Source organism: Aythya fuligula, chromosome 6, assembly GCF_009819795.1.
Source record: "Aythya fuligula isolate bAytFul2 chromosome 6, bAytFul2.pri, whole genome shotgun sequence".
NCBI classification, from domain to species: domain Eukaryota; kingdom Metazoa; phylum Chordata; class Aves; order Anseriformes; family Anatidae; genus Aythya; species Aythya fuligula.
Window position 1 is genome coordinate 7,208,405 of NC_045564.1, and position 24,340 is coordinate 7,232,744.

At 42.4% G+C, this 24,340-nt stretch overlaps 1 protein-coding gene across 1 annotated transcript in view; it reads right to left on the bottom strand.

The window, feature by feature from the left end:
* The window catches only part of ERBB4 (erb-b2 receptor tyrosine kinase 4), a 568,512-nt gene that overhangs the window by 10,252 nt on the left and 533,920 nt on the right, over positions 1-24,340 (bottom strand). The window contains exons 21-25 of the mRNA XM_032189886.1: positions 23,887-24,042; positions 21,106-21,181; positions 19,039-19,185; positions 16,223-16,320; positions 14,386-14,556 (exon numbers count right to left, since the gene is read on the bottom strand). Coding sequence (XP_032045777.1) covers positions 14,386-14,556; positions 16,223-16,320; positions 19,039-19,185; positions 21,106-21,181; positions 23,887-24,042 — 648 coding nt within the window. The remainder of the gene's footprint in view (positions 1-14,385; positions 14,557-16,222; positions 16,321-19,038; positions 19,186-21,105; positions 21,182-23,886; positions 24,043-24,340) is intronic.

Genomic DNA, 24,340 nt, shown 5'->3' on the forward strand with positions numbered 1-24,340 from the left:
CCAGGGAAATACGGTTCTGGAAGGAAGTGATGGAGAGGATCTTGCCTGCAGTCTCAGAGAACCCCTGCCAGTGCCCAGGGAGGAGGAGGAGGAAGAGCTGAGAAGCTCTCAAGGAAAAGTGATGCTGGAAGAGCTGGCACCAGGTAAGTACAGTGATGGTCAGAAACAAAGGAACAGTGGCTTGCAGAAGATCATAAAGCAATGGCCAGAGAGAGACTGGGAGTCTCCTATGATTTCCAAGGTGGCTATGGACCTCTAGAAAGCACGAAGAGCTGTGGCAATGCTGTGGTAGTATCGAACGCAGGTCAGCAGAGTTTGCTGCTGCACAAATGATTAGCACGCATCCACTTTTCACAGACACTAAACAAGTGAATATAACCACTCCTTTCCCATTTGGTACTACACAAGCTGTCTTAATCACCTTTAGCTTATATCCCTCTGTTTTCACGGAGGCACCCCCATGAATTTCCACTTGTGGTTCACGGATTCTGGATGAGTAAGGGAAGGCTGTCTTGAACTATGTTTAGTTCACAGCCCACAGGGATCTCTTAAAGGCAACTTAGAAAAGCAAGTCTTTTGTCAACAGCCTTGACTTTGATACGTAGAGCTATGTGCCTCTGCCAGTAAATATTTAGATGATTAAAAACTTAAATTCTGTGCTAGGATGGCCACATCATCTATCTGTGGACATGCTTTGCTCCACCCTCATCACAAAAGGCTAAACCTACCGTCCTATCTTTAGATTTTCTTGGCCATGATTATAACATTTAAGTACACACTATGCAAGTGTAACAACATAATAACAAGCCCTCTCAGAATAGCCCTGTCCCAAGACATCAGGAGAGAATGGACCGGCATTAACGCACTTAATCTATTTTTGCTGATAAGACCCTCCCCAGCCAGTGAGCTGCCAAATGAGATCAGGATAATGGTATTTTCTTCATGCCTCCCCTTTAGCTCTGTACTAAACATAGCTGTCTTGCAACAGCTTCTCCTAACACAGAACCTTACAGCTTGGCTCTTCTCAAAACCGCTGGTTTCCGCACCCATTTTAATTCTCTACCGTTTTTCCCCATGAGCTAATACCCTGTGGCCACCGTTCCAAAAAGAGGAGGCAAAGAAAACAGCTGCAGTGCCAATTAGTGGGGCTGAAAATGTGATATAATTGTTTAAATGTCTTTAAATTGCTTGCTAATTGCAACGTGATGTCATCATTTTGTAGGCTTCCAAGATAAGTACTGAAAGCCCCAGCCAACTTTTATTGGTCAGTACGTGAATCACACTGTGAGCAGAAAATGCATCTGGATCTTAGCAAAAAAAAGCTTAAATAGCTTGATTTGTATGTGTGAACCAGTTTACTTTGTTCTTTTTTTTTTTTATTTTTTGATTCAGTTGCTTTTGCATTTTAAGTGCTATCTTGAAAGAGTAGCATATGTTCCTTTACTGGGAAGACCTTGGTTTTTGGATTTCTGATGCTGAAATTCTGACCTGAATGATCACTGTCTCTAGCTTGTTGTGATGGACAAGGACTTCAAAAAAAAAAAAAAAAAAAAAGGAATCAATAATCACCCTTTTGATAGTGTAATATGCGTTGTATCTGTTAGCTCCAGAGTGCACACATCCACTGACACTAAAGCTCTACACAGCCTCCAAAAGGAGCCCAGCATTTTTAACTGCTCATGAGCAGCTCTAACCAGAAATGCCTGAGATTTCTTTCTTTATACTACATGATTCAATTTTCGGCACAAACGTGACATCGGGGAGAAACGATTAAAAACAAGCAAGCGTGCCCTAAAGCCTTTTTAAAGGCCCTTTGGTATTAAACACCAGCGATGTGTCAACTACTGTAACAGCTAATGCACGTGTAAAATGAGCCTTGATAAAAGAGAGGTAAATAACACTTGAATATTGGCTTGTGTTATTGCTTTCTATTCATTAATTGCATTTTCCAATTCCTTGCTTCTAAAGTCTCCCAAAAGTAAATACCTCCTCCTTCATAGCAAGGACATAACATTGCTGGCTGCCTATTAAACCGCAATGAAATCAAAGCCACGTTGGGTCCTGCTGCTCATGTGTACGCGGTTGTGTGCCTCTGCCTTGCCTCTTTTCACTCAGGACCAGCGTTGTGCCTGCAGGAGGGCACCCAGGGCCGCGCTCCCGCTCCTGCCTGCAGCAGCCTGACAGTGACCACAGCCTCCTCCAAAGCTGCACCTGCCGCACACTTCAGCTGGAGGAAGTGCTGAAGGTGAGTGACAGCGCTACTGTGGGACTGTGGGTGGCTGGGACTGTCACCCAACAGGTGACAACTCTGCTCTCCAGCAGGATCTGGCACCCCCACGACTTGCTTGCTAGCACAGCCTCCCAGCAGCACCCTTAGTGCTGCGAGCATGTTTTCCCCGAACCTGCTGAGATTATTATAATTCCTTGTTCGCTAAGCAATCTGCTAAGCTCATGCGACTGACAAATTTCTCTTTACTCAAGGCAAGGCTTTAGTAAACTGCACACACACACGCCTGAACCCAGATAGTGCTCCTGGTCACACAAACACCCAGCTCCCTTTCACTCCATCTGCTCTCGTACACGAAAAGCACCGAAGCAGGCAGCAGGAGCAGAACACTCCCCCCACCTTCTCAGTCCCCACACGTACCGTCCAGGAGCATCTTGTGGCCCTCGCTTCAGGCAACTCAGTGACCACCTGTTTTGATTGAGCTCTGCGTGCACTTAGAAGTAACTCACTTTCCTCCTTACCTGATTAGAAACCAAGCCAAACCAGGTTTACCTGATTTAAAACCAAGTCAATATCCAGGCGCAAGTCACCACACTGCAGCCTCCTAGCAAGCATAACAGGTTGAGTAGATCTTGCTGCAGCAGTTTGCCCAGAAAGAGGACAGCTGATTTATGCAAGTGGGTCTGAATAACATGCTGGGGATGCTCTGGTGGGGCTGCAGGCAGAGCACACCACGCGGAGCTGCACCACCAGCCCTGAGCAAACTCCAGTTACATTTCAAGGGAGCTGTCTGGTATTTACAACTGATCTGAACTGAAATTCAAATAGGAAAGACCACTGCAGGAGAGCAGCCACCTCTGCTCAGGAACAGTCCTGCTTCCCTCTGCCCTGCCTCTGAGAGCAAACATGTCTGAGACGAAAATCAAAGGAAAAAAAAAAACCCTGTACCACAAGACTGTTGTGTAATGCTACACAGAAATTAAATGCCGTTTGTATATTGATGGCTAGAGGGCTTTGCAGAGCTCTGGAGGTTTCTGGTCCTAGCCCCTGCTCAGAGCCAAGCTGTGTAAAATGTAAAGTGCAGCCTGGCTTGACAAATCCGGCACACCACTCACATTTGCAGTCACACACGTTTGTTGCTCCACCAGCACTCACGCTGCTTCCTCAGGTCTGGAGAGAACAGGTTCAGGGAACCTTTCTCAAGAGGAAAGTTTTGCTTCCTGGTGTCAGAGCAGCAGTGAGCAGAGGCAGGAATGCAATACACGCAGGACAGCTTACCCCACACCAGAAGACCCCCTTGCTGGCGAACAGCTGGTGCACAGGTAAAATGGATGGAGCACCCTGGTGATCCCTGTATGGGTCCTACAGGATCTGAGGGTGCTTGAACTTTGGATGCTACCACTCGGTATCTTCAAGCAAGCCTCAGGGCGCATGTGCAATTAGATCTATTGACTTCTACAGGGATGGACAACTACCCTGACTTAAGGAGCACCCATGAGACTGTGAGCTTTGTAGTTTATCCTCTCCTCTTCTGAATCAGGGAAGTTTAATGTTCTACAAAGGTTTCCCACCACTCGTTCCTAAAGATGGGTAAGTCTGGAGCATGAGGAAACCAGAGAATCCTCAGTGCTACTGGAAAGGATTGGTGTCTGCGGGTACGGTTGGAAGTGGTTCTGGGAACACTGAGGTCTGTGTTTTTTCCTTCATCAGCCTGCTCTTTCCATGCCCCCACTGTGGAAACTCAGGCACTGCTCAACTGGTACGTGCAATGCAACTGACCAAGGGGCCCTGGGCTGAGAAGCTGTCACTTTGCTGGCTGGACAAAAAAGTTCACGAGTCTGGCATTCCTCATGCTCTCTCTTCTGTCCAGCCCAGGCTCCTCATTGTACTTAGGAAAACTCCCTTCCCCACTGGGCACTTTCTCTAGGCCCGTGAAGAAAAGTCCCCAGGTGACACAGCTTGGCACCAGGTATGGGTCATTGCTGGCACCCTGCAGCACTTTAGCACAGAGAAAAAAACTCACAACATTCTGGAGACATACGTCTTCCGAAACCAGTTTGGGATCTGTGCATGTCTCACATCAGTTTTCTCAAGCACACAAACAGAAATATGTCCTTGGCTCAATGGTCATGAAGTCCCATGGGGAGCAATGAATGTGTTGGAAATTACAAGTTCCCAGCCACTTTTCCAGCATTAGCCTTTTTCAGAATATGGGTAAACGTTTTAACTTAAATATCTATGCACTACAAGTATAAAAAAAAGTGTAAAGCACCATTCTGTGTGAGCTCTCATCTCTGATGTCTGCCCCTTCCACGACCAAGGTATGATCCATCCAGTTTAGATCAGTGAGATGAAATGGGAAAAAAACAAAACAAAACAAAACAAAACAAAAAAGGACTAAGTCTTTTCTGTATGTACGCTTTTTCTGCTTGCCATTTATCAGAAAAAAGGTGAGATGTGCAGGCAGTGTAAGCTCACAGAGGCTGCGGGTATGACAGAAATATGCCAGAGCATGTCCAGGCAGTATGGCGGGTTTATGACATTCCTGAACTTGTTCAATATCAGTACAGGCAGTTCACTGGTGACCTGGATTCAGTTCAGTACTGACTTAATTAATAGCTGCAGGTGACTCGTAGATAACATCTGTCTGTTTTCAGACTTCCAGGTTCTTTTAGAGCAATCCGTGCACAGTGGGATGCCCAAATTTCAACAGAGCCTTCCAGGAGTAATATGGCACAGACTGTGAACAGTAAATGGTGTAAATCATAAATGAAACATGCCTAACATTCTTGGCATAGGTCTATAGGAAATGAGATACCTAAATACTGCACAGACTATTTCCTGTGCTATTACTGGAAAATACCAGACATACACCCTCCTTTTTCTGTCTAAAACCTCACCAAGTAAGGGACTCAAGGATTAGCAGACGGCTGATGAAAATAGCCCGTTAAGAGGTGCAAGATGTGGCCACAAAATCAAGTTTCCTAGCACACCAGCACGGAAACATAGGTGAAGTGCTCTGCCATAGCCCCACCTTCAGTACCTGGCTTGTGAATAAAAGCTGTGCTCTGCTATATTGCATCAAAAATCCTCCATGGAACCATCCTCCAACCTCCAAACTTCTCAAACCTTGCATCTTGCACTGAGCTTCAGGAGGGTTGGCAAACAGACTTCAGCTGGCAAAATCTGCAATTTGACATAAGCATGGCACAAGAGCGAAGATGCAAAAATTTGTTTCCCCTGCTATTTTATATGAACACACTGGAGTGTCAAGCAGACAGGAGAGCAGGAAGAGAGGCATCTTGCATGTGTCTGTTTTCCTCCTTCAATCCCTTTTACTCCCGTATCCTCCCTGTCACCACTGACTAGTTTTCTGTCACTCCTTTTCTTTAATACACACTCCAAGATGTTTTGCAGTAAACGGCCCCTTTTAACACTGGGCCAGTTCCCCACCGTTGGGAGGAGACGATGTACCATCGCCTAGCTACTCGCACAGTTCCCTGAGGGAGAGAAGGGTCCAGGCACTGCTCCTGCTCATGTAGCATCTGTCCAAAACACAGGAGCAGCGGCAGCTCTTTTTCTGTACAAACCTCGAGCTTCAAATCCCCAAACAGGGAAAGGATGGGGAATGGGACCTTAAAGCCGACAACAGGGCCATGATTTGTGATTGCGATATGGCAGACCAAAAAAAAAAAAAAAAGCACAAAAGAAAGTTGATGAGCAACACTCTGAGCAGCAGCCCCCTCCTATGCTGCACGCTGCATCGCCATCTTCCCCAGTCTGTTTTATACAGTAATCAAAGGGTATTCTGAGCCTCTCAAAATGCCATCAGCCCTCATTGAGAATGAAATAGAGCACATCTCCACTGAAGCCTTTACAGCAGTAATCATTACAGCATGCTGGCCTGAACAGGGAGCTCTTACAGACAAAGATGGGTTTTAAAAATAAAATAAAAAAGCCTCCCTAAAATCTGAATAGAAACTTGATGATAATCTCCCAATTTTATTATGCAAGGGGGAAAAGAAACCCATAATTGTGCACTCTTGGTCTCTTATAGCGAAGAATAGGCTTCTTGATGAAATGCTGAGTTGATTTAGAGCAGGGCTGAGGTTCGGGTGGCAATAATACTCTAGAAGAAATAACCATCCAACTGATTTGGATAAAATAATCATTTTTTAACATTCTAAATCTAAACTTCATCTGTGCCTCCTCCCACTTCTCCCCACCACATCTTTTGGAGAGTCTTTTTATAGCTTCCATAATTTTTCCTCCCCCCCTTCCAAACGACAGCATTTAACAAGAAAGGCAGACTCTTTACTCTGGCTAACAAAAGGAATTTTAGGCTGTGTTGGCATTTATCCCCACTGAACGTATGTTTAGAAAGTACAGTGTTTGGCACAGGACGCTCCCGAATCCTCCTGCTACCTTATGCTCCAGGCGTTACCACACGAGTCCCGTCGCCGTGGGATGCTGTGGATGTTGCTCTCCGGCTCGTGAGCCCCAACCATCAAGGGCAGACAGGTGTTTAAATGACAACTTCTTGGAGCCTTGCCAGGTGCACTTCCAAATCACAATCCCTTGTATTTTCAGGTGTGGTTATTGTTTTAACAAAACCACAAACACAATTCCACAGAAGCAGAGGTTTTTCACTAGCAGTTTCTGTTTCAAACCCGGGCACTGAAGGAAAATTTTCTCCCAGCTCTCATAATTATTTCCTGACTCTTAGTCCATTTTTCCAACTACTGAATTATGTAGAGTTGTTTAGCTTGCTTTTTTCCAAGAATGCCTCATCAGTGAAGTGTAGAAATATTTATTACTTATTCTCTTTATATCTATTGACTTTTTTCTTTTTGGGAAAGAAAATGGATCAGCTGTGAGCTCTCTTGACTGTTAACAGAGCCAGCAGCTATTCATGGATTACACAGATGCTGCCTGATTTTAAACCAGTTTATACTGAAGCTCAGTAAATTTACATGTCAGATATCAAGGTTTGAAGCAACAGACAGCTACCATCTCTTCCAGTGATTCCACTGAGTGTTAACTTGCATTAGGTCTCACCAGGAGTACTGTGAGCTAGTGACTTGTTTTTAAACATGCATTAAATTAATAGAAAAGGTATGCTCAACCCCAAATGCCAGCCAGCACTTTGAGATTGTCTGACTCTGTATGCCTGTATTCAGGAGCCTGAGTTTGACAGAAAATAACTAACACGTTTTAAAAATCCTGTTAAAAATTCCTGTTTTAAGGCACTTGACCTCCAAATCATGAGGCAATTTAAGAAGTTGGTCCTGATATTCTATTCAGGTTGAGAAGGGCTTGGTCCTTGAGAAATTTCACTTATTTCAGCTGGTCTGGCTGCAAAGCAAGAGACTAATTGCCATAAAACAGTTTCAAAGATTTCTCTGTGAAGAGCTGGGCATCATGTATTCTCTTTGAGTTCTCCATATGAATTTTCTTCCTTTTTCCTCTGGCAAACTTAGCACGCTTTAAACAGGTATTTAAATACTCGTATTCTAAATATACACATTTTGAGAGAAGCTTTCCTTTTTCATATAAATTATTAAGACTGACATAATTTTTCACCTAATGTATTTTACGGCCTATTTTTGCATGTTTATTCTTCCTACTTCATTCACCGTGAGCAATGAAATAATGCTGACTAGTGCCACTCTGGTATTAGTCCTGCTTATCATGGACTATAAAATGGCCTGGTGCTATCTACATTTCTAACAAAGACTAGAAATAGACACACTTCAGAGAATTCTTCCCAGAAGAAAATACTTGCAAGAAGAAAGTTATTGTAGGTAACACATTTGTGATGGTTGACTAGGCACCAACAAAACACGAACAGCTACTGAGAACTTCATAATGGAAAAGGCAGAGCAGAACAGACAGGAGCCTCCCACCACCAGGATGTCATTAAAACTTAGGGAAGCACAGAAGAGGAATGAGATCTTCCAGGAAAGCTTGGTGGGACTTGCAGAATTACTTTGAAGGTTTGATGGCAGCAATTGCAGTATCTGGTACACTGTTACATAGGCTCTACTAGGAAAATAAACCAAACATAGTATTTACTGAAAGATACAGAATGGATTCATACGGAGTTAGAATATTCCTAATAAACCAAGCAGTTTTTCAAGAAAACTACAGAGATTTAAAAAAAAAAAAAAAAAGAGGTAGAGGCAATGTAAGTTTCTGAAATGCTATGAAACCCTTTGATACAACCTCTAACTAATTTGCAAGCTCATCATTTATTGCAACACCTGCCTAAGGAAGAGAGATCCTTGCAGAAATACTAAAGAAAGACTACCAACATTTTCAACATTTTTGCTCACCTTCTAAGGAGAAGCAATTAAAGACACTGGATAGAAAGTAAAACAACAAAAATAACAAAACCAACAAACAAAAAACCCCAAAACCCAACCCAATATGAAGCATGAAATCTAAGGAAAGATTTGGTTATTATTTGGGGGAAGATATTGCAGAAGCAGAGGGATGGCAAATGACACAAACAAACCTAATAAAAAGGAGACATCAGTGGTGTTCTGCCCTAACACCAAACCTGTACAAATGATGCTATCCTACTCAGCCCCTTAGGCAGAAGAGATTTCTGGTAACTGGCAGCTCCTTAATCTAGCACTAAAAGGTGTGTGGTGGACAGTTTCAAGATCCAAACCCCGCTTAAGTCCGTGTTAAATGCCCACTGAGACTCTTCTAAACTGTGATGCATTTTCCATCCCAAATGATACGATCAAGATAATCTTTTGGGAAGACAAACTGCACCTCAAAGAGCATTTCTGCACTTGAAGCAGAAATTAGGAGACGAATCCCTGGCTGATGTTATGCCAGGAGGTTAGACAAAATACTTGTATGGCCCCATCTAGCCTTGATACCTCTTCACACAAATTATCTATTGACTTTGGGATGAAGTAGTTTTACTGCTATTAGCCCCACATGGCCAGGACATGTCTGGAGAAAAAGTCCACTCAAGATCAGGGTCAATTAACTGCCTTTTCTTAAAGAAAAAGAAGTGAGGACTAAGAAGAAAGTGATTGCTACACCAAAGCCCTGGGCACAAGGAGAATCACAAACAAATCATGACTCCCTCCTGAATTTTCTCTTTGCCAAGAGAAACGGATGCTAGCTTTCCCCACCAGCAAGGACAGTACCCCTCATACAAGCTCACCTGTGCTGGCACACTGGGAAGTGCCCCTCCAAATCCTGACTGCTCTCCAAAATCCCTCCTTCCAGCTCTAACTGAGCAGAGTGGTGCTTACCGTCCCCACCTGCTGGATTTCAGTCTGTAAAGGAGGTCGTTATTAGTCCTCAGATCTGATCCACCACTGGAGCACTACAGGTACCTTGGAAATTCACCCATTACTTAAGAGCCTAATTAATGCTGCTGAATTCCGGCAGCCATCTCGCTGGATGAACAGTCCCTGTTGTCTGTGATAAGCTTTGGAAGGGAAGATGCCACACTGACATGAAATGCATCTAAAAATCACTAACAGCCTTCTCCTTTATAATTCTGTAATTTGGAAATGGCTACTTCTCAAATTCAGAAACCAGATCAAATTAATCATAAAGGTAACTCCTTGCCCAGTTTCTCTCTGGAATGATCTTTTTATGTACAGACACGTACAGATGTTCAGCCGTGAGACATTCCCAGCCCTAGCGCTGTGCCAGGACTGCTGGGGTGGCATACCAGACACTACTCAGGGAACTAAAAGCTGTCTTTTGGCATACCAGACCCTGCTGTAGCCAAGCGGAACAGTCTCCCTGGACATACGAATTAGACCCCTCTCCTAAAAAACTAGCTTGATACTTAATTGCAGGGTTGGCAGACATTCCATGATATACAGCGAATGGAGTAGAATTACAGAGACAGCATCAGCGAGTAACAAACAGTATAGACGTTTTTCAGGAGGAATTAGCCAAGGATTTAGAGCAAAAAGCACCACTGGGTACACAGAGTGCTTTCTGTATTAGTATTATCTCTGTGCACACAGGACAGTACTTGTTACAAATACCTGAATGAATCATCTAATGGCTGTGAATGTAGGACACTCAAGCACTAACTGGGGTACCATGCTCCTGGAAACACTGCTGAGGATTCGGTTTATCTCTCAGAAGCACAGACCTTCTAAAACTCCATGTTTTTAGAATATCTCTAGACAAAGGAAAATAAAAGCTGGAAAAAGCCAAAGAGCTGAAATTGCAACTGAAGAGTTCAGATGCCATGAAAGAATTCAATTTAGCTTAGGATGCTAATTTTTTACTTCAAAACTGCATCAGTCTTGGGATGGACTTTGTAACACAGGGCACTGCTATGGGCTTAGAGTATGGGCAAGCTTCTGCTCCCGGCAGCACAGGTCCTAAAGAAATGCTGGTACAAAGCCAGTCTGGGTGCGATACAAGTACTGAAGCTGTGTCTGCACCTTGCACCTTCAGTACATCTCTAATCCCTGGAGGAAGAAGGATGTGACACTTGCTTTGGAGCTGGAAACTTGCCTTGAGGCTTCCCTCTTTCCAGCCCTCTTGCTGTGAGCCACAGCTCTGTGCTATCGATTCACATCCAAATAGCTCTCACGTGGGAGGGAACAGGCACATGCTGCTTTATGCATCCAACCAGTGCTTTACGCTCAACCAGCGGCGCCTCTCCCGGGCAAAAGCTGCAAGGATTTAGGGCTGAGATCAACCCAGAGAAACTTTAGCACTTTCTTTAGAAAGTAAATGCCCTCTCTCAGGCCTTTGAAGCCTAAGAGTTGGAGGGCTCATCATCTCACTGCAAACTCTTGTCCCCAGCCTGTGGTCCTGTAATGTTAGACTCCAGCCGTCAGAGGAGTACAACACCCTGCCACCGCATAGCCTGCTCCTCCCTCACTAAAATGACAATCAGAACAACTACGATGGGAAACAGTATCTTTCAAGCTTCTCATCTCTGAAAATGACAAGAAGATTATGTAGCTCTTTGTGTGTTTTACTTCACCAAATTGCCTGGCAATCTCCCCATAAAATTTAATTTGCCAGACGCAGTGAACACAAACTACCTAAGCTGTATCAATTCATTTGGCATTTATGGCTGCAGCGGTACCATAATGAGTTTGTGTAATATTAACGTTCACTATACCAAACAAGCACGAATTGTAAACTATCCAAAGGAAACACAAAGAAAGACATAATCAGGCAACTGCAGGTGGAGGGATCTGCCCACACGTCAATTCTGTGTGATTCTTGTCACTGACATCCCCTGTACTGCACTATATACAGTAAGTGCACAAGTACCTTATAGGACCTACCAGGTATTGTGTTTCAAACCAACACTAATCTTCACAGGAAGAACTGTTAACACACCAAGAACTGAGTGTTTTCAAAAAAAAAAAAAAACCAACACAGAGGCATGTAGCTTTCTGTACAGAGGGAACACAAATGTAGTACATCCAAAAAGAAACTCCCAGCAAAGGAAACCATGAATGCAAAGATGCTGTGGGGCTTTCAATGCAGCCCCAAGCCCCTCCAACAACTTTATGCTGTGGCCTTCCTGCAGTTTGGATGTGCATGCCTGTGTGGCAGTCCTAGCAGTGCATTCAGGAAATGCAGGGCTGTTAGCAAATAGAACTGAGACTTATACTGATCTGAGACACTGGACTAGCCCCTCTATATTATAAAGGTTAATATTGTTACAGGTCAGAAATCAGTCTGCAGCCACTCCAGCAAGCGCTATTATAAATCAGCTGCGAATTCAGTGGCAACTTCTTTGCCCATCTGTTCTTTCTGCCTTAAAAATTACCCCTCTGTAAGGAGGCTTCTGCAAAGAAGAAAAACGCTACAAAGCTGGAGGGGGTGCAAAGCCACAGAGCTGAGTGTGAGCCTCCTGTCCCCCAGCTGCCCTCTGTGAGCTAGAAAACCTGGCTCAGAATCTGGAAACTTTTGGCAAAGGGTAATTCCAGATTTAAGTGTTAGATTGTCATATGATTCCAGAGAAAAATTCCCAGCAGTAGGAGCTACTGAAAGCAGGATACAGACTTGCTACTGTCATTAAATTGAACTGCAAAGCAAAGCTCCCACTGACTAAGTGGGACAAGATCACAGTCTCAAACCAAGATGGGAAATTGCGAGCTGCAGAGAAGAGACATCACATCAAGAATGTGATGGAGCCTCTCTGTGTGACAAAATGAAGGCGTGGGGTCTCCTTCTGCAGTTCTGCTGACTTCAGGGGGATCACGTGTGCAAGCAGTGTGGCTGCAAGTTGGGCAGAGGCTGTGAGAAAGTTATTTAAATTTTTGCACAATAATAGTAATACATATCTGGGTTTGCTTGCCATGAATTTCTCAGTGGGAGTGTTGGCTACCCTGTGTTGGTCTAAGTGTTGGCTGTGTAAAACAAAGTTACAGTGATCCACAGCGGTACACAAGTGAGCAACTTTTGAAGGTAACCATTGCCATTTCCTCCTTTTCTCAGAAGCTGGCAGTAAAGGAAACAGAACCTCTCCAGAGACAGGTGAAGTAAAACTGACTTATTTCAGATGAGCGTCAGCCCTAAAAACTCTCGTTGCAATAAATGGAAAGTTTCTTGTTTATTGCTAAATCATGCATCATTCCCCTCTGCACTGCTGTCTAGTGATGCAGGAAATGCACTGGGTGAATCCAACTTAGCCACTGGGACTACAACCCAGCCTCTTCCAAACACTTCTCAAGTCTCCTTGCCTTTAAAAACAGTAGCAATTTCCTTATGAATTTATCGGATATTGTTTAAGGCTAGGTTTTGTCTTCCTTATTCCAGAATAATTTACTCAGGAGAGATGAAATAGCATCATGCAGCGTACAGTTAGGACATGAAAACTGACCTGGTTCCAGCACTCTTTGCTCCATCACTTACCTCCTCCCTTCCACACGTGGTGTAATCAATGCATGATGGTTTGGGTTGGATTCAGACCAGGGTGTGAATTTGGAACTATCTACGCTATGGATAAATGTTTGATAGAATTCTAACCCATACGGAATAAATACCAGCATTTCAATGAGACTGCACTTAGTGGTTCAAAATGGGACTTTCCACTAAAAGCAGAGTGGAGAGAAAAATCCAACCCAACAAGGGAAGTCCCTAATTACTGAATACATCTGATGCTTGTGCAAATGTCCTGGCATCAGCAATGACATTTCACCATTTCTTAGTTTTGTGAGAAGGGGGGGCATCTACTACTAACTATAAACTATTAAAAGGCCAGAGCCAAATGCAGCACTGCGCAGAGGTCAGAGCTGCAGACAGGGAACTCTAGAGTGAAAAGGAATTCAGGAAACCTGCACTCAGGTCCCACATACAGCAGTGCTCCTCCTGTGCTGAGGCATTTATGGCAGAGTTCATTTCACCAGACCTCATGCACCAGGTCTGAGACTGTTCTGGAGCTGTCAGCGGTCAGCAGATAGAGAGAGACACCTCCAGAATGTGACTTATCCCACTGTAGATGTCCAAAGCGGGCAGAAATCATCACCCCCTGAATGTTCAGGTGAAGAGCTTAGATTGTATCTCAATCTTTTTGATGGTTACAGTTAAACAAGCTGAATTCCACCTGAATCCTCTCTGTGCCTCAGTTGTTCCTGTAAAATGATCATTTCCTTCCCTAACAGGGATTTTACAAAGATCAACATGCCAAAATCTCTGATATGCTCAGCCAAAACCCATGCTTGTGAAGGCGGGCCCTGAAAGCATCACATATAACAGGGAAAGGGGCTGGGTCTGAAATCTGGCTTGAGACACAAAAGCAGCATTATCTATATCTTCCAGCTGCCCTCAGTTACATCAGTGCCAACCCTGTCAAGACGAAAGGATTGCAGGGACAGAGAATGAGAGCTGTGTACTTCCTGCCCAGGATGGTACACAACTGAGAAACAACACTGCCTGACTTCAAAAGCTTCAGCTGTGCTTTCAGGACAGGCAGTTCAAGTCGAGCCTTTGTTCACTCAAGGCTGAGCTATTAATTCAAAATTCACTTGGGCACAATGAACAGGGAACCCAGTGACAACATTTTTATAGTCACTCTCCTTACAATGGAAGCTTGTAATTCCCAAGGCAACTCTCACCTGTGTTTGATTAGTGTACTTAAATCTCCACCTGTGCTTTTATAATAACCAGTATCTTCTGCCAGAGCTTGCTCTTACCCTGTTGGAATCAATTCTTGTCCTGGAAGTGTAGATGGGAGGAGGGATATTGAAGGCTTGAGGAACAAGATACTCTTCAGCATCCATCATATCTTCCAGGTCTTCTTCATCGAGAAGGTTTTGAAAGAACTTACTGTCATTTGGGCTTGGTAGTTTCATACGATCATCTCCCTGAATAGGTTGTATGGAGAGAGGAAAACAGCAAAGAGATGGATTAATTTCCCAACAGGGAACTTAGGCCTTCTTCATGCCCTAGCAGCCAGGCTGCAGGGACTGCACATGCTGTTTTATTTGTTCTAAAGCACCACATCCACGTCATTTGATTTTTTTACTGGGAGTATGATGACAGAAAGGGAATAAGTGCATAAATCAAGCAAAGCCTTTTTACTTTTTTTTAATTATCTTTCTTTTGGCATTCTTGTGACTAAGCTTTTATTCTTTCTTTCTTTTCCCATACAAGCTCAGTTTCTGACCCAAATTCTGTCAAGGTCTGATGTATTTTGTGAAATATCTCAGCTATTTAGGCTTGCATGTTGGGGAAAATAACATGGCAACTGCTGTGTTTGGATGTTTGCTTTATTTTCATTTGTATTTTTAGGGACTTGGTGGGCTAAATTTCCCTCTCATCCATATGGAAAGTTCTGTGGAACGTAACAGAGCTGAAAGCAATAAAAATCAAACTGGGTAACAACAGCAGCAACAACAATAAGTATTTTTTACTGAAACGGCATTTACAAGCCAGAGAGGCAAATCATGGCTGTGCTTTGCTCAGTGCCAAAAACCATCAGAAAAGGCAGCTCATGCCCTAAACGCCTAACTGCCCATAGAAATGATACTAAATTTAACTGCATGGATCAAGAGTGGCCTCCCCCTCCTCAAGAATTACTCTACCACGTGTGAATTCAGCAGGGAGTCATGGCTGCACTACAGCATTCATACAGACCTGTTTAAAAGCTCAACAGCAAGCTCATCATTCTTGATGGCCTCTGGAGGGAAGGGGGAATCACAATGGCAGAGATACCAGTGCAGTGGAGCTACCCTGGTTTCTCTTCAGGATGTACATGGCCCATATTGTCTGCAAGGATCACTGGAGAAGAAGCCTAGCGGGAAGGAATACCCACTAGACTATATGTAGTTGTAACAAGGGAGGGAAGGGCAGGGCAAAGGGAGACAGGGAAAAGAGATTCTGAATGGGGAAATGTGTCCTATTTAATGAAGTATTTAAATCAGACTGATTTTTTCAGAGTCACTCATAATAGCTGAACCTACAATTTAGCACAGTGGGGAATACCACAGGAGAAATAAAGCACCATAATTCTTCTTGACCAGCATTGTACTTTCCAAATGTATTTTACTTCTCAAGTTGCAGGAGAGTAGCATATGTTGGCGCTGTGCAGTAATACACCTCGTGCAGGCTAGCATGCCTACACAGTGAAATGAAACACTGTGTGATGAGACTACCACTAGTCCCAGAAGCAGTCAGGAGGCACGCAAGTGGCAGCCTGTGCTTCTAGAGAATCTTCAGCTAGGAAATCTTACCTCAGTGTGAAGCTAAGAACCAGCTGGACTTCCCTCCACACTGTACTCCATGATGTGGAGGTGATATGAGCGTGAGAGTACCTGTGTCAAACTGATTTCACGCTTTGGTCTCTGGTGTTTCTCCTAACTTCTGAGATACAGACACTGGCTATTCTACTTTACTACTGTATAGTACTACAGTCACGGCGTTTGATTTAAGTTCAAGAGCATTCTGAACTCCCAAAATTCAAAGGCAATCCCCTTAATAATCTGGTTTGATAGGCAGATTTTTTTTTTCTTTTCCCCTAATATTGCTTACCTGAATTACCAGGTACCTTTGAGGGTCTCGAGCCATTCTAGAGAATTCAGCAGCCAGCTCCTTGAATTTAGGCCGACTGTCAGCATCAATCATCCAGCCTGGGCACAGATCAAAGACAACAAAGTAAGCAGTTACTTGTCAAGAAAAAAAAAGCATTAAGTTTTTAAAAATGCACAAGTTTGAAGTGAAATGATGTCCTTGATAGTTCTTGCCTAGAGAAAAAATGCAATAAGGAGCCTGGGAAAACCAGAAAGATGGAACTCTGACACCTCTAAAGTGAAAACATCTGGTCCCGGCCAGAGGAGACTGGATGTTCCACACTGCAAGGGTTTCTTAATTTGCTCTGAGTTCCTGTTCCCCATCCCAAAAAATAGAGTCAGTAACAAGGCCTTGTAATTTTTTGTATTTGGCCGTTTAGATGGCAATTCTGACCATCTTTTATTATGGATCTGCCTTATCTGTAATATAATTAATCTCCGATCTCATCTGAGCCTAGTGGGTTTATTACAAAGTCACTGCTAAACACATTTCTTTTAACTGAACTACTGTTCCACAGTGGTTTACGTTACAAAGAGCTGTTTGACAGTTCTACAGGACGACTGACTTCCCGTCCTGCCTTTCAGTTAATTCTGCATTCATGTATCTGCATCATTAACACAGACCTCACACAAAGCATTAGAAGCTATTTTAATTGTGCAAGGGTGATTCTCCGCTCCTTCGTTCTCCCACAAACATTCATTAGGAACAACAGTTCTCAATCCCTTCAAGTGTTTTCTGCAAAACAAGCAAGTAGCATAGGCAGTCACTACTAGCAACTAGTTTATCTCAGCGTCAGCTTTTTCTAAGGGAAGATTCTCTCAGCAACTCCCCAAGAACGCGTTCTCATTTGTCAGGGAGGCAAAATGAAGCAGGCCTTATCTCCTTCATAGCCTTTAACTGAAGAAGCGATCAAAGCAACAACAACAACAAAAGCTATTATAAAGAACTCCACTTAGTTCTTACAGGACTAAGCCTGTACATCTAGCTGGGACTTTCCATCTTCCAGAACAATCAGTCTGCTAGGACTTCCTTTGTTCTCTGAGAATAACCTCATACTCATTAGAAATCCCACCAGCTTCAGTATATTTGCACTTGACCAACATGAACCCCTTGTACTGTTCTGGTGATTTCCCTACCTGCATGCACTTATGTTAAAAGGTCTGTGATAATTCAAGCACCTTTCCTCTCTGTTTCCCAGATCTACCTGAACATGTTGAGACTGCTAATTGTTGTATGCATGGTTCTGCAGCATTTATTCATAAGTAACAGGAAAGTACCGGTGTACTGGTCTCCATCCCAAAGTCACCAAGACATGGTTTAATTATTTGGTTTCTTTAGTAAGACTCACAGAATTGTCTTTAGGGTAGGAATGTGATATGAAGGAGAACTGATCTATTAACTAATACAAACAACTCTTTTCTAAGTAACATTGGAGGTTACCAAACATCTCCTGTCCTTGTATCAGTATGTAACAGAATGGATAGCTGATGTTGAAAAGAAAATCCCTCTCTACCTCCCTATCACAACTACCTGGCTGTAGGAACCCAAGGGGATTGGCAGGCACCAGGCAGTGCTGGTGATTCAAATCTTGCCCATTTTTGGTATGCAGAGTCCAAATTACATTAAACCACACTGAAAATTCCCCCACAGTACTCTACTTAAGTGTTTGATGGAGTCACGTTATTCCCCAGTCTTCAAACTACCCTGAGAACAGGGTAGAACATAGGATATGGGCAGTTCTTCACTGTCTTAAACTTTGACATGTCCGGAACTGAACCAGCCCATACTATAGATGTGGTGTTCAAATTCTTCACCACTACTAAGCAGTGTAGAGCTCAATACTTTAACAAAGGGTTGGGGTAGGAAAAGAAGAGATGAAGTACTGCACATTCCAAATGCAAACTCCTGAATGCATGAGGGTGTTCACACTACCAGCTTCACGAACTGCTAGCAACTCTAGCTGTATTCAGAAAAAGCTTATTTACCTCTGTTAGTGTTATTTTCTTTGTGTTTTTGTGTACAAGGCAAAAGGGAAAGGTCCATAGAAGATGGATGAGATAGCTGTACATTAATCTCACTTAAATTAAGTCAGAAACACCAGAGAGATGTCCCTAATTCTTTTTAAATTAGAAGCATAGCCTTAGAGAATATAGTCACTAGTGTAGGTATCTTGAAGATAAAAAGGGTAGGAAGAAACCAACTACAAGTTGGTTTCCTTTTTTGCTGAAGTAAAAATATCCATAAATTATTATACTGGACTAAGAATGACAAATCTCCGTTCTGTATCATTCCTTATATTAATTTTGCTTTTTATTATTACTATTACAATCATCAATTCTTTACTAACAATAAAACATTCATGCTTTCTTTCCTCAGTATTTGGAACCAGCATTTCTCCTCCCAACCTTCACTGGCTTAGTATCCATGTACCATAATTATGTTTAATGCTATCTTTTTTAACATCAAAATCAATTGTCATGGAAATGACAAGGGTTTACAATAACAATGACACAATTTTGACTTCACAGCAAGAATTTGAGATAGCATCTGACAGTAATAAGAAGCTAACTCAACCCTTCATGGCTGAATTCTTATATTTTGCAACTGCAAAAAAATGTGTACACACTATTTAAATGGAATTTACAGTATCTTGGGAAGCTTTTGTTTTGAAACAGCTTGCACTATTACCCAGCACTGTCAGAAAATATAGATGCAAATATTCTAAAATAGCATTCTTCTCGCACTGAGCATGGATATTAAAAACTACAATTACTTACATTTCACCATCACCATATAAACGTCAATAGTGCAGATTGGAGGCTGGGGCAACCGCTCTCCCTTCTCCAAGAGGTCAGGGATCTCTCGAGTTGGGATCCCATCGTATGGCTTTCCACCAAAGGTCATAAGCTCCCAGATAGTGACTCCTAGACAGAAGAGTGATAATATTTGAAGTCATACTACTCAGATTGCTACACAATTTCTTACAGCTCGGTATTGTGGCCCAGTTCTGGACTGCAATCTCTTCATTACCAGGGCCTGTGAAAATACTCAAAGTTTGGTTTGCCATTTAACAAGCTCCAGAAAATGGTGAAATGGCACTTACTGTTAGGCTACAAAAGCAACTTCCCTCATTTTTATTGGCATAAAAAGCAGCATGATAGATATGAGGCACAACAGAAAGGTCTAAGACAAATAAACATTGGGAAAGTAAATGGATGCAATATTAAAATAATGTATCTTGCTCTTTTATCATATCAAAAAGGCAAATGAATAGCTGATGTACTCTGTTATTTTCAAGGGAAAAAAAACCAAAGATGTTCCCTAACTCAGAGCATCATAGTGTTATGTCATTGTCTTTGCCTTCTAAGTCATTCACAGCCACTTGTATTATTATTTTTCCTTAAAACACCTTATGGATTTGAGTTATGATACTGCTGTGCTTCAAAACCAAGATTCTCTTTTTGAAAAGCCATAGGATTGGTTTTGGCATCAGAGCTGGAAATAAAGGTCATATATCATAAGCAACAATTTGTCACCAAACAAAATCTTAAATATTGAAAATGCTTCTTTCACACCTGTTTCTTTGGTTTTGCTCTTATTTTATTGCAAAGGTCATTTAAAACATGCCTCCAGATCAGTAGCCATATTTTGACAGCTGTCATACTAATGTGAAAAGCAGTGGGCAAAAATACATTATGTATAAAACACGTATTTAGTTCAGCCTCATTCACCTCTTTGCTGATGTTCAATAACTATAACTTGTCAAGTCTTTTTGGTTTTGTCCTTTCTGATTATAAATATTCTAGGCTTCCTGCATTTAAAATGAATTTCATAAATGGAGGCGTATTTTTTCTTAAGTGATATAGGTTGTGCAGAATTTGAGTAGAAACAGCAGCTTTACATGATCAATTTAATTCTCATATATTTTTCTTAGCTGAATAGAAGAGGGCAGCTACTCAGTCACAGCAAACAGTGTCTTTTGCTGCTACCCACAGGTAGAAGTGAGTAATGAATAGAGGAGTTGCATGGCTTTTTGTTTCAAAATGATATGGCAACAAGAAATGCAAATAGGAGTCTGTAAGCCCCAGATACATTCCACTTACAAAGGTATATAAGATTTTATTAGTAATACCTGTGTGAAATAAACAGGCAGGGAGCTAAACACATACGGCATAGAAGTTCATCAGGATAACACCGTTTCCAACATTAAATGAACATCTAATTCTCAAATGTTATTTTTGTGTGTGTGGAGTTCACATGAACTGACCTGACTAACCAATTCCAAAGTTATCTGTGAAATTAAACCCATGCGTGTTTTAGTTAGCTTGGAGATACTGTCTCTTTCTCTTCTTTCTCTTACTATATTTGCTCTGTATTATGGCAAATTCCCTTTTATCTGACTGTAGGTACAGAAATTCCCATAAGTCTGAAAATATTTTTTTGACATTCATGACTTTTATAGTTAAGATTTTCAAAGGACTGCTGGAAATTATGACCTGCAGCTGTATTTTTATGAATCTGTGGCTAAGCTGAAAGAAGCCTTCTTCTGTCATAATAATCATCCAAATTTCTACCAGTCCAGACCTTACGGCAGTCATCCCAGCAGGGACATCATGATAATGTATTTTTGTAAGCAGGGAAGTAAGGTAGGAGACAAGTAACAATTGCTGTTTAGAGTTACACATTATTTAAAAAAAAAAAAAAAGAAAAAAAAAAGAAAAGTAAAAACTACTAGAATTAACTCTTCTTTCTGAAAGAAAAAAGGCTATCTGTAACACAGTAACACAGCCTGGTTTAACACATTACAAGATACACATATTTAAACTAATCACGTGAAGATTTACCGTAGCTCCAAACATCGCTCTGATGGGTAAATTTCCTGTAGTGTATACACTCCAGAGCCATCCACTTAATTGGCATCTAGGAAAAGACAAGAAAAATGCAAGCTTAGAAATACAATATTAAAACAATAAAGCTGGATCGTGTACATACATAACAGCTTTCTCCCCATTTTTTCTTTCAAGTGCAAGCTTAGAAAAAAAACAGCACTACCCCAACAGCAGAGGAAGTGGTCGTCCCTGGGCTCTAGAATGGACTTTGACTCAGTGAACATACAGAGGTGAGAAATGCAAACCAGTTACCTGCAGAACTTTTCACACCATCTGAATTTCATTGATTCAGGTAGAGAACAACTCGCTTTTTCATCATGCCTGTGTAAAGTTGGGACCTATGTAAAAATTCCATCCAATCCCCTTAAAAAGCGCAGCAGAAGGTAGAACACAGAAGCTCTTCTGCCCAACAGTTTGCAAAACCTGGCTCTGCTATCTTGATTGCTCTCTAATGAGGCTAGTTAATAATGCAACGTCCATAATACTTCACAGTCCACATAATCATCATCAGGGTAAACAGGCAATAGGGAGGATTTACTGTGCTTAATTTCTAACTTGTAATATTCATTAGGAACTTAGCCTTCCCAATTGTCTGTATCATTACTGCAGTGAGAACTGTTGCTCTAGAAAACAAGTCAGAAGTCCCAAGATAGCCTCTGGCTGTGAATCATCACTGGGGGGAGCTTATCTCTTTCTTGATAGGAAAGGGTGTGTAGGCAAATGCAAACCCCAGTTTGGAATTAGGGTTCTCCCTCTGGAGTTTGTGTTAAAATGAAATTCCTGGTGTTTTCTATTTCTGACCTGGGCCTTTGAGGCTCAGTCTTGAAGTCCAGTAATTTCTAATAGACGGACACTTAAGTGAATCTTACCTGGCATGGACCTGTACAGGTCCCCTCTGATTTGGAGCTATGCAACATGTAGTGGAATAAATTGAAGAGAGATGTAACTGCATGCAAAATCTGAACAGATGGTGGGTGTAAAAGCAGAGGATGTGTCTTCGTTCAAACCCTTATGAAAACACCTTCCATGAAGTTGACTAATGAACATAACCTATACAGTTATGGCAAAAATAGCGCTCTATTAAATGGTGGCTCAGCACTTGTAAAGACAGTTCATCCTCCTCCACCAAGTTCCACAGAAGTGTACTGCTTTCATTCCCATTAAACATGGTTGGGTTGTTTTAAACTGGAACAAGTGTTAGAAAAAGCAAAGCTGCATTGTTCATCACGGGATAACTTGGCCTGGAAGGGACCTCAGGAAGTCTTGAACCTCAGGCTCAGAGCAGGGTCAGCAATGAGATCAGACCAAGTTACTCGGGGCTTTAGCCAGTCTAGTCGGAAAAATCTCCAAGAATGGAAACTGAGCCGAATCTCTCTTAGTATGCTTACAAGACAATGTTAAACTGCAAGTGTTTTCTGGATCTAACAGCATGTTTCTGTGGAACTGGGAAGTGAAACATCTGATGTGTAAATCCAGCTCCAGAACGCCCAGCAGCGTGACTGGTCTCACAAGTCCAGGACAGGATCTAACAGCTGTCAGGGAACAGCTGGTTTGGAAGGACCTGCTCATTTTCTGTCATTCACTGCCTGATGAAGGCAAGAGACAGAGAAGAGGCAGAAGGGTTACTGAAGAGGGGATGAGAGAACTGAAAGCATCAGGGAAGAATGCCAGAACTCCACCTTCCTTGCCAGGAGGTCTCTTTACTGGGGGAAATGGGGAAGCACTGGTGACTCCTCTCAACCTCTCCTTGTTGACTGAAGTGCTGATGTAACCCATGCAACAGCTGCCAGGAGCAGCAGCCACACAAATAAGGCAGCAGCCCAGCCAGGAAAAAAAGCATGAACTGGCAACAGCTGTTTTTCTCACACAAGGGCATAAATGAGCACAGAAAAACACAGATAGAAAGTACATAGAAAGCAAAATGAACACTGGGGAAAAGGAACGACAGGAGAGGCAGAACCCCTTGGGATTTTGTGACAGGTTGATTTGTGAAATTTCAAAATGTTGAGGGAGCAGCTGACATCAGTACGCAACTTCAGCCTTCCGAAATTTATAATGTATCAATCTGAAAGCATTAAAGCTGGGGCAAGGCACTGTATGGAAGTTCTGCTGTATGCAGAAAAGTAATATGGGCAAATACCTGGTTTCAAAATTATCCTGAGGAAAGCTTTTTAGTAGCCTGGCATCCAGCATGGTATTGCAGACTTGAACTTGGATGTGAGAAACAGCATCCACAGGCTCTTCCATGGTGACAGAAGGGGTGGCTCTTTGCTAAGCAGATGTAATTCTCATATGCTACAAAAACAAGCATGGGCTGTGGCCTTTCTATTTGTTTTCTGTAAAATAACCTGTCTGGGAACCTGGGACTGCAAGTTGTTGAAGTCCATACTGACCAAAGAAAGGGACTTGGCAGAAGTGCCCTAGAACATCAGTCACTCACTGAACTGACTTCAGAAGTCTTTAGGACAAGATACAAAATGGAACTTAGGAGCAAAAACTAATTCAGGGTGTGGAAACTGTTCTGACAATTTTATTTCTGGACCTGGAGAAGCTTACTGAGGAAAAATGAGCAGATTTCACACGTACAGTTCACTGCCAGAAGACAGGGCTTTGCTAAGTCACTGTCAGACTTCCTTACAAAGATACAGTCTGCTAAAGATACACTGTCCTAACTAGTAACTTCAGCAGATTTGTAACAGTGGCATACGTTTAATTCCAGACAAGGAAAATCCTCACCTTCCCTCCATCAGCATTATATTCCTTCTCATCCCCTTCCAGAAGTCTTGCCAGGCCAAAGTCAGTGATCTTCACGTGGTTTGGTGATTTCACCAAGACGTTACGGGCTGCCAAGTCCCGGTGCACAAGTCTCCTCTCTTCCAGGTACATCATTCCCTGAAGGACAAAGAACAGTAAAATAATCTTACTTTTTTCTTTCTTTTTTTTTTTTTTTTTTGGTCACAGTGATTAAGTAACAAAGAGAAATTCAGCATTGCCCTTGCTCTGAGCAGGAGGTGAGATCACACGACTCTAGGTTCCTTCCGATTTGAACAATTTTATGGTAATTGCCAAAAACTAACAAAACAATCAAAAAACAGCCACTGGTATCTTACTCAATCAAGTTTAGAACCTGAGAAGGTGAGACAAAGGAACTAAGTATTACAGCCCCTAGTTTTCAGACAGGAAATCTGAA